This window comes from Carex rostrata, chromosome 3, assembly GCF_964058835.1.
Source record: "Carex rostrata chromosome 3, lpCarRost1.2, whole genome shotgun sequence".
Classification (NCBI taxonomy): domain Eukaryota; kingdom Viridiplantae; phylum Streptophyta; class Magnoliopsida; order Poales; family Cyperaceae; genus Carex; species Carex rostrata.
In genome coordinates this window covers 4,975,214-4,986,000 of record NC_135920.1, presented here as the reverse complement: position 1 = coordinate 4,986,000, position 10,787 = coordinate 4,975,214, and the positions used below count along the sequence as shown (strand labels likewise).

At 33.0% G+C, this 10,787-nt stretch overlaps 1 protein-coding gene across 2 annotated transcripts; it reads right to left on the bottom strand.

Moving 5' to 3' along the window:
- Positions 1–753: 753 nt before the first annotated feature.
- On the bottom strand, positions 754–2,849 carry LOC144552055 (Bifunctional inhibitor/lipid-transfer protein/seed storage 2S albumin superfamily protein). 2 transcript variants are annotated; one of them, XM_078300148.1, is made up of 4 exons: positions 2,419–2,849; positions 1,893–1,961; positions 1,359–1,427; positions 754–975 (listed from the first exon to the last, which is right to left on the bottom strand). In XM_078300148.1, the coding sequence occupies exons 1-4, from the start codon at positions 2,786–2,788 to the stop codon at positions 797–799; spliced, it is 687 nt and encodes a 228-aa protein (XP_078156274.1). In that variant the 5' UTR covers positions 2,789–2,849; the 3' UTR covers positions 754–796. The 2 variants fall into 2 exon arrangements, with proteins under 2 accessions (XP_078156274.1, XP_078156275.1); XM_078300149.1 differs by having other exon boundaries at positions 754–972.
- Between the last annotated feature and the right edge of the window lie 7,938 nt (positions 2,850–10,787).

The following is a 10,787-nucleotide window of genomic DNA, read 5'->3' as shown; positions in this document are numbered from 1 at the left end:
TCAGGTAATCACTGAGTTTTGAAACCTTTCGCATATGTAGGGCACATGTTCATGTGCCAGATTAAATGGTCACTTTTGGTCTTTACTGAAGCATCAAGTAGCTGGAAAAATTAGTTTGAAAATGTTGAGTAATAGTTCTGGTTGTACTTTTGTAGTATGCTTTTCTTATTTTGACTTTATACCCCAATTAGATTTTTAGTTTTCAACATAATGCATGACCTGACCGCTTGAAGAAACAACTATGCTCGATTTTCATGTTTGAAGAAACAACATAAATATTTAGTCTGCACAATGACTCAAAACTGGTTCAAATGGACTTTGAAAAAATAAAAAGATCAATGGCTCCGTAATAACAAATGTTTCCATTATAAGTTCGTCTTCTATGCATTGAGCAGCGATAATCAAAAGAAAAAAATATCACCTGATTTGTTAATATCTTTGTTTCTCTTACAAAGTAAGTTTCATAATTTGGAAATATAACAGTAGACATTTTTTATTTTTCCAGAGCTGTTAATGTTTGCATTATACGGAAAAATGAAGAATTGCTGCCTCTTTTTTGCTTTTCTGTCAGTTTTGCATTCTTAAAAAAAAGTGCACAGATAAAAAGCAATTAAGGCATTAAAAGCCACTCTTCTCAAATTTGTAAGAAAAATTCTTTAACAATAAAAGCACAATTTATTAAACAAATCAGGCTTACATCCGCTCAAAAGATTTAAGTCACAACATCAATGAGAAAGAAAGTAAAGGTACCATTATGACACTATCAATTCTAGCTACCAACTAAATTCCAACAAAATCAAATGCTAAACAACAAATTTTTTAAACTTGAACACAGATTTGCCTTCGCCTTGAACAAAAGCCACCACAATGGCAGCAACGAAACAACAAGCAAAATAATTCCCCAAAAGAAGATGCTAATTTGGTCACTTGGGAAACCATATGCAACCTTTGCTTGTCCAGAGCTTCCATGTGCTGCTACACATAAAGATCGATCGACATCACGCTTTTTTCTTAATTAATTTGTTACTTTTTAAAATTTTTTTGAGATATAATCGACAAATTATGTGTAGATGGCAAAGTAATAACATCTTAAAAACTCATAGCTGGTAAGTTTGTTTTCGTATCAGTTGGGTTTGGATTTAAATTAGGTTTTGAGCCCATCAATTTGTCAAAAATATTGAGCCAGATCGGGTTTTAGATTTGCAATATTATACATTTCTGGGGGAAAATTCGATGCACAAGTATGATTTGAGACCAGTCTAAATACAAAGTATATATAGAACAAGTTTTTATTAGACATCAATTAGACAATACAAAGAACAATAAACTGTAAAATACAGAGAGACATCAAAAAGTACCTGAACTTGAACTGAAGTAGCTGCAACAACTAGGTGCCTCGTTTGGAAATGGTAACACAGTATTGGTGTCTGAGACATTAGTTTTAGATATAATTACTAAAAAAATAGTAAAAAAGAAAATTCAAAAATATACTACTGTACCAGTTATATAGGGGCTGGTATGAACCAATATACAATAATGCAACGAGTTGGAATTTATGCGGATTTTATACGTCTTACTATTTCAGTCAAATAATAGTACTAAGAATAATATATGTCATACCATGCACCTTGTGCAGTAACAGGTTCTTATGACAGAAGTAATACAAATAGGCGTTTTATAAAACTATAACAAAGTTCTTGAGAAAAGGAGCATCCTCCTATTCTTCAATCCGATCTGTTTAAAATCGATCAAACGACTTCAATTACATCTGATTCGTTTTAATAGATTATATTGATATAAAAGAAAAGGGTAATTGAAACCGTGTGATCGATATATAGGAGGGTGCTCCTTCTCTTAAGAAAAGAAGCATACTTGAATCCAAAAAAATGTACCTATGCTCGAATTGAATGCTCTGGTAGAAGCCGGGGCAATGGTATTAAGAGGAGGCAAGGTCCCCATTTCTGTAAGAGGACAATTTTAGAAATAATTACAGTAAAAAAATGACAACTTTATCATAAAACAACAGGTTCTTCAGCTATATATTTAATTTTGGTACAACCGCAAAAGGTAACAAGAAAGCCAACCTTCGATCGATGTATCTTATAACAAGATTGTGACAGTAAACTAAGAATTACTTCACTACGACATGGTGCAGAATACCGTCTGAATATTAGCTCTTAAAGGTTCTGTCTGATTCAGCCCAAATTTTAATATAACGCCAAAAGAGGCATAAACTAGAAGTACTATTTTTAGTGCTGTAAACCTATAAGTTTTACGCATGGAACAAACTGGCATCATGACAATAAAAAATTTGGAATGTACATACAAACCCAAATAAAGGACAAAAAATTTAGTAATATATAGGGGAAAATAATCAAAAGGCCAAAATATATACACCATGTACTTTCGTGTATATACCTCCGCATGTATCATGGATCCAAGAAGAAGCTGAGACTGACGCACTGGCCCCACAAGAAGAAAACAGTGATATCAGCCGATTAGTATCAACCAGGAAATCCAGAAGAAGTGGGTCCCACAAAAGGTAGCAGACACATCTTGCCCTACCAGCCCTGACCGCTTTAATGAATATCTTACAGCAGACTGCTGATGGGGCTGAAGCAGGACCGCTGTTTCGAGTCTTGATGTATGGGAAGCAAGGAGAGATAGCAGTTAGAGCTAGTGCGCATTCTGGTATCTCGCTGCAGGGAGGCGGCGGCTGATGAGGTAGTACTGATAATGTCAGCATGATAGTTGCTCCAAGGAGTAGGAGAGAGAGGTGGAGGTGCATTGTGGTCACTTTTCTTGGTTGTTTCTTGAAATGCTGTAGTGATCAATTAAATAAAAGAGTGTTTTAACTTTTAAGAGAGGGTATATGAAATGGGAAGGATGCAATAAATAGAGTCTTTTAAGAGAGAGTATATGAAATGGAAAAGATGCATTTAAAGGCATTAATCTTTAAAAAAAAAAATGGGAAAGATTTAGAGAGACAGTGAAACAGGTTTAGTGTGTTAATGGGTTTGGATATCGTAATTCGTAAATGGGCTTTATTGCTTTAAATAGATTTTGTTCATAGAATGCTGAGTTGCTGGACAAACATTTATCCATGTTGTCTAACCCCATCATTTACCAGATGGTCGTCTAACCCTAATTACGATCTCCAAGTACTCCAAAAAGGTACCCTATAACCAGTCTGAACCAGGATCTACTGGTTATACTAAAATTAGAATTATTACAAGTCAAACTGCTGAGCCATACTGGCTCTACTGATCCATCTCTCCGCCAGTACTGCCATTAATAGTTTCCTCATCAATGATGATCACTTGGTAAAAAAATATTTACACATAAAATATATTTGCGCGTAAAATTTTATAATCATTGAAATTTATTTTATACTAGATTAAGTGGTAAAAAAAATATTTACAATAAAATTAGGTTATATAATTAAATTCGTTCATAGCTAATTAAATTCCATCATTTTTTAAACATAATTTAATATATAAACATCAATTAGGTTAGCTTGGTTCTATTCGTTCATTTGTAAAATTAATTAATAAATTTTTTTTAATAATTACTGAGTAATTGATAAATTAATAGATTTTTAACAATATACAACATCAAATTTTAATTAAAGTAATTAATTTCATACACTGAATTTAAGTATACTTTAATCTTTGATGAATATATTAGTGAAAACGTACTTCTATAATTTTCAATAATTAAAATTAGTATTTTTTAAGTTAGTTTGGTAATTGAAAAGCTTGTATGTAGTACAGTGGAATGACATTGATAATGCCGTAAACTAGTGTTAGACATAGTTTTATAGAAAAAGCTTCATCACTTAATATTTTAATTTTACTTCATTCTCTTAAAAGTATTTTAACTTGTTGATTATTAGGGTCGGTGTTGTACATGAGCCGGCAATCATACCTTGATCCATTGACCATTAATGAAATAACCAACATTATTTTATGAGCATGGGTTCAAATATTTATATTTTTTATTTCCATAATTTTTTCATTTATAATAATAGAAATTTTAAAATTTATATATCAAAATAAAATCATTAAATGAGATTTATATTTTTTTATCTACATGTATATATAAAATTATCACTTTTCGATTTTGACTTTATATGAATAATTTAATCTGAAAAATCAATGTCCAAAATTTTATTTACATCGCTATATTTTTGCAAGCTCTTGAAACTAAAATATCATGATCTTTTACGTATGCACATACACAAAGCAAAATGATATAGATAATATCTAACGGTTTTGTTTTAATATTTATGTTTTTAATTTTAATTTATTGTAATTACAAAAATAGAGATATGATCGAGCCACAAAAATAGAAACATATGAACCCCTCATTTATTTAACCTTAATGATGGTGTTCGGCAAGTCCTACTTAAGAGTTCTTTAGACTCAGTTTCTTAATCATCCGAACAATTTCTTCTTAGTTCGGATTAAGATTTACTCAATTTTGTTTTGATTAAGCCTCCTTAGCTCCTTTTATCCGAATTCTTGAGGCACTAATTCTATTAGCTAGATTAAGCCTTCTTAGCTCCTTTTATCCGAATTCTTGAGGCACTAATTCTATTAGATTAAGCCTTCTTAGCTCCTTTGTCCGAATGAGGATATCTATTTTTGTCATAATAAATGCATGATATTGACATATTGTTTAGGCGAGTGAATTTTATGTATTCCATTGAGCTAAGAGCTGGTACACCCTTTTTGCATGTTCCCTTGCTCTTTCTCAATTTTCTAATTTAATAATTTCAGATTTATAAGCGAGAAGAAAATATTATGAAAGTTAAATACTTTTAAGACTAGAAGTCCATAGTGTAGTTAGATTAAAAATCATTATTAGAAAGAAGAAGATAAATTGCATCTATTATCTGTGAAATTATTAATTTTTAAATTTATATTTTTTTCTATTTCTTTCTCATACTTCTCATAAGAGAAAAGATTAAGTGATCGTATTCATCTCTAATTTTATTTTATTATTTTTTACTATGGTAAAAATGAAGTCGATACCCTGCCAAGAGAGGGAGCTAAAAATATTTTATGTTAGGTGTAAATTTAGTGGCATTCAAAGATATATGAGACTGAAATAATCTTTTAGAAGTTGCATAAAATTTTATTAACAGTAAGTACAATTTATCTTCAACTGTGATGTTATCTAATGTTAACAATAACTAGAAAACAACAAAATACTGTGAAGTAACTACTATCGTAATATATTGCGAAAGTATATTATTAATATTAAAGGATGCAGATTTGTCATGAGTAAACTACTAAGAATGGATCATCAAATTAGTATGATTTTCTCAATTTTAATATAAACTATTATTCATCCTATTCCATATATATATATTATATATATGTAAACGAGTACACTGTATGTCTCACTTTGCTATATTCAAACACTAAAGATTATTTTCTATCCATTCAATTAATTAGAGATTTAGTACAATAAAATATTAGAGGAAATCAATGTTAACAACATCGATTTGCACTTTTATTGTTTCGAGATTGTTGTGCAAGGTAATAATATGAATTCACATATTTTCGCCTGGAAGATTGTTGAGCATGCAGACTGTATAGAATGCATCAATGGTGACACACCCATGGATCGGTTACAATGAAGCTGTTTCATCCACTTCTGAGATTGTCTACTGTGATAGAAATAGAACATGTAATATGGGCCATATGGCAACAAATGCCTTTTGTAGTAGGCATTCCAGAAGATGTGAGTGTTCTTTAAAATATATTACACTGTGATTGGAACACAGGAGATCTAGTTCCATTGATTTCAATTCAATAGTATTCAATAGAAATGATTTTCAATTGAATTTTGTTGATCGAAATAAAAAAATAAAATTATTGAATTCATTTCTAATTTTTAATTGGAAAGTCTATACAATAGAAGAAAATAATTTCACTTTAAATAAAAATGACATTTTTATCCTTGTTCTTGCTTAAGTGTTTATTTTGTTGATATAATATGTATGCTTAATTAAAATATATGTAACGATTTTCTCAGCTTTCATTAATACGTGTACCAGTCACATTAATGGGAGAAACTACACCAGCTGGTATAATCTAAAACACCCTCCATAGCTAGCTCACTAAATAGAATTATACACGACATTGAAATATATAATTTCTTCTCAACACACTTAAAACACTGACTAGATACAAATATGATTATAAGACTAAAAAAAAATGAAACAAAAGAAAATATAAAATATATAAAAACAGAAAGACTACAAAAATTCACAACCTAAAAGGGAAAAAGACAAATATATATTATTTTTTAGGAAAAAAATGAGGGTTTTGTCTTTCATTTGATTTCATTGAACGTCCAAAAGTCTTGTTGCTTACAATATAGAAAAGCAAAGCTCAAAATATTTGAGCATCAGAAAGCGGATTAAAGATAGAAATAAACACAAATTAAGATAGAAGCAAAATGAAACCCAATAGCGCCTGGTTCAACTGCACATTGTATTTTTTTTTTTAAGATTAGCAGCAAAGACCAGCCAACGATTCATTATAATTAAAAAGAGTATTTACAAAGCTCAGGGTTATCTCATATTAACCTCAATTAATCCTAAGAAATAAACAACTCTATTTACAAAATAACGCTGTAAGCAGGGTATTGTAGTGGCTCGCAAAGTCCCAAATACGTATTCCCCTACCCAACGTCTAACACCCCCTATGAGCATGTTGTCCAAATGTATATCAATGGATGTCTTATAAATAAGCACATGTAAGACCTTCCTCTTATTGGAGAAATGTCTCCAATTTCTCTCACGCCACAGGGCCCCAAGTCCCGCTGCCCAGATTATGTCCCACTTACTTCTCTGACCCCATTGCAGTGCTCTACCTCCCTCCCACCAGATCTGAGGTAAGTGGTGGTTTGTACTAGACAAGTAGCAGAGATTGTAATGCACGAAAATGCCTCTCCAAAAACTCAAGGAGAAGGGGCAACTCCAAAGTATTGTTATCCCTAACGGCACCTAAAAGGGGGTGAATATGGGGCATTTTAAAATTTTAACCCTAAATGATTTTATATTCACTATGAACATATATTTAATATGTGCGTAAGTTGTTCTTGGCGGAAACAAGAAAAACTAAGTGTACTCAAAGTAAATAGAAGAGTTAAGAGATACTTGACATGAGATATGATTACGGAGTTTGACACTAACGCCTACGTCTCTGTGACTTCGCAACCTTCTTGATGACGCTCCTTTCTTTACCCAATGAGAAAGGAGAACAAGGTGGAACCGGTGAGCCCTTATAAATTATGGGAAGCCACACGGCTAGAGCACGGAACTGGCTCCTCAGCACTAAATCACTAAGAGATCTCACACAAATCACTCTAATTCTTACACAAGATTGAGTATGGTGGAGTATTCTTGAGATTGTTGTAAGGATATTGAAGTTTGATGCACAAGCAACAATAAAGAATTCTATAATTGAAAAGAATACAAAATATTGCAAGATTGTTATTAGAAACCTAGATTTTGCTTCTATTTATAGAGAGAGAAACAAAATGAGATAACTAGCGTCAACCGTTACAACACTTGATTAACCATTGAAACAACCAGTTAACAGGTTTGGCTGCGTTGGAAACCCTAATGCTTGTCAAGCGTTACAACGGTTGGTACAACAAAACTCTCTGGAAGATTTTGTGGTCCGAAATGATTTATTTCATCACAACGTTGATTAACCGTTATAACAAAATAAATAGGTTTCTCTGTGTATTTTGGCATTTTAATTATTCCATTGTATCGGTTCCTTAACTGTTGTAACAGTTTATGTGAATCACCTTAATCTCAAGCATATTTTACCATTTTCACAGATTTCTAATTAATACACTAATCTTGAGTTTAGACTTCTAAGTCCATAGTCCATTCCTTGGTCCATTATAGTACATCCTTGATATGTGTAGCATTTGATGATGCATCCTTGATGTTTATTGAATTCTTATATCATTAAGAACCTGCATAATAACTCAAGACAAGAAACAGTAAAATTCAACAAATATATGTTTTGTAAATTGATCAAGCCAAAATATATAGCGAAAGTCACTATCTTTTCTTCCAGAAAATGGCGAAAAGCGAATGCAAAGTAGCAATTTTTCAAAATTATTGATGACAAACGTGTTTTTAGGTCTTTTTGGCAAGTTTTGGAGAAAGTTACATTTTTAGGGCAAAATAAGAGCAAAAATATCTTATTGAGACGATTTTTGAAGATGGCGTCAAAATCAGACATTACATGAAGCATGTAATACCTCACACGAAGTGCACAACATGTGAAATGGCAAAATATAGAGAAGAGTGTAGTTGCAATAGAATGTCTTTGCAACACTCTAATATTATCGTCAGATGGAAAGAGAAGAGGGTAGTTGCTAACTAATTACAGCACTCCAATTGAATGTCTTTGCAACCCTCGTGTTTCCAGATGGTAAGAGAAGATGGCAGTTATAACCCAAATACAACACTCTAATGTATGGTATTTGCAGCACTCTAGTAGTGTCTCTAGATGGCTGTTGTGAAATTTAGGGGTATTTATTTTGGACTATTTATCACGCAAATGCTTTAAATTTATAAACCTAAAAACACAAAGTAGATTAATTGCAAGTGCACAATCTATCCTTGTAGTAATGAGGTATCAATCCAAAGACTAAGGCAATTGTATTTTTTACTTAAACTAAATTAAAACTAAATAAATTGCAAGTAATAAGGGGGGGGGGGGGGGTGTTTCAAAGTAACTAAGTGTGGGTTCAATACCCAAAGCAGTTGGTTTGTAACAAGAAAACTAAATCAAATGCAAATAAAAAAGGTGTTTGTGAATCAAGATAACGAGGTCTAAGGACTTTTAGTCTACAATCACTTGGTCAATCCATTTACTTTTGGAGTTCTCTAAATTCATGTCATGTTCTTGATGGGAATTCTAATTCCTACAACTACCTTTCATAATTCATGGATCCATGTTAATGTACCTCTTAATTAGGGCTCTCATCCACCTAATTGGGTTATTTAATAGAAAACATATACTACTATTACTTGGTGCAGTATTTGGTTCTATGGTTCCGGGGGTAGATTGAGAATCCACCTGTATCTACCATCCTAAGATTATTTGTGTACAATGAAATGGTATTTTTTTCATCATACACCCTAAATGCTAAAGTACTGTCACTACCCTAACAAGGTTTGATTACTAAATCACAAATCATGCATGACTCATAAATATATAAAATAAAATCAAACATCAAGACAAAACAATAATCATAAAGAGAACATCCAAGTAAATAAACTAACACAAGTTCATGCTACAACCTAAGCCCTTAGAGAGGAAATTAGCCTCTCATGGGTGAAATAACAACAACATCCATGATAGAAAACAAAGAATTCATACAAGTAGAATTAAGAAAATAACAAGAGAAATAGAATACACCAATTCCCAAGTTATGCCTCCATTCTTCCTTGCAAGCTCCTCGAGATCCGCCAAGTTCTTCAATCCTTCGCACCTTTGATTCACTTGAGAGATGAGATGGATGGAGGAGGAGATTAGGGTTTCAATGGAGAGAATTGTGGTATGAAAGATGGCTTCCCCAAAGGGGAGATGATCTTCCTTCTGCTGTTTTCCCTTCATTTATAGCTATTTTGTGACTTAGGGAAGAGGCAACCAACTATGAAAGGTGAATCAATCAATATCTCATGAGATATGACAATAGATTCCAGCTGATTTCTTTCTAAAAAGGTTCCTGCGACTTGTACATTATATATTCTGATTTATAACCTTCCTAGAATTGTAGATCTCGTTGTCATCTTTCCAGTAAGCTTTTATTTGCCTAAAACGTAGTTCGTATGACCAAGATATGGTCAAAATACGAAAATGTGTTGAAAGTTGGAATTTCTGCATTTTTATTGTGCGGCCGGGGGTACGGGCAGGGGTGGCCGCACAAATTTCCGTGCTGTGAACTGTGCGGGTTGGCTAGGTCGCACAGAGCCTCTGACTGGGCTGTGAACTGAACTTCAAATGGGCATAACTCCTTATCCGTAGCTCTGTTTTCAGCGTTCAACCACTTTTCGGAAAGCTTGCGAGAAGATCTATCATTTTCTATAATTTAAATTGACTTTTGGCAGTAACTTGATTCTTTTTTATCGAGATTTCTTCCAAAGTGGATACGGTCACACTAAGTGCCCCAGAGACCGTTCCAAAGCTTGCAAATGCTCCAAAACTACAAATAAAATGAGTAAACGGCTGTTTGAAGAGTGGTCATATGCTCGAAAAGTGGTCATATGCCGAAATCGGACACTCAAGCACCAAGATACGCCTGTTTGAAGAGTGCTGAAGTTCCAGAACAGTTGCTGACTGTTATAAAGGAATAAATACTGACCACACCTCATAAAATTGATTTAAGCGGTCCCAACCGAAAGTTGAAACAGAGCCGGACCGTTGTCAGGACCATTACAACGGTCATGGACTGTTATGGTCAGCCAGCCTGCGCACCTTTCGTATTTTGGCTACTGTTTGGTCATACAAACTCCGATTTGAGTGAATCAAAGTTTGAAATTCCCAAGAGACCGAGATCTACAATTTTTATGTATTAACTTTGTTCAAATTATAAACGGATGGATCGTTACAGGCCTTGGAAGACAGATGTCAGATTTGGAAACAAGAATAACCCTAGATTTGCTTCTCTCCCTTTATATAGAAGCCAATTCTAGGTTTCTCGTGTGTGCTCTAGCTGTCAAACTCCATCGCCTCTATTCA

Coding starts and splice junctions, on each gene's coding strand:
- LOC144552055 (XM_078300148.1), bottom strand. CDS start 2,788: ATGCACCTCCACCTCTCTCTCCTACTCCTTGGAGCAACTATCATGCTG. Junction 1,962..2,418: donor GATCCATGATACATGCGGAG/GTATATACACGA, acceptor GTCCTCTTACAG/AAATGGGGACCTTGCCTCCT. Junction 1,428..1,892: donor AGCATTCAATTCGAGCATAG/GTACATTTTTTT, acceptor CTAATGTCTCAG/ACACCAATACTGTGTTACCA.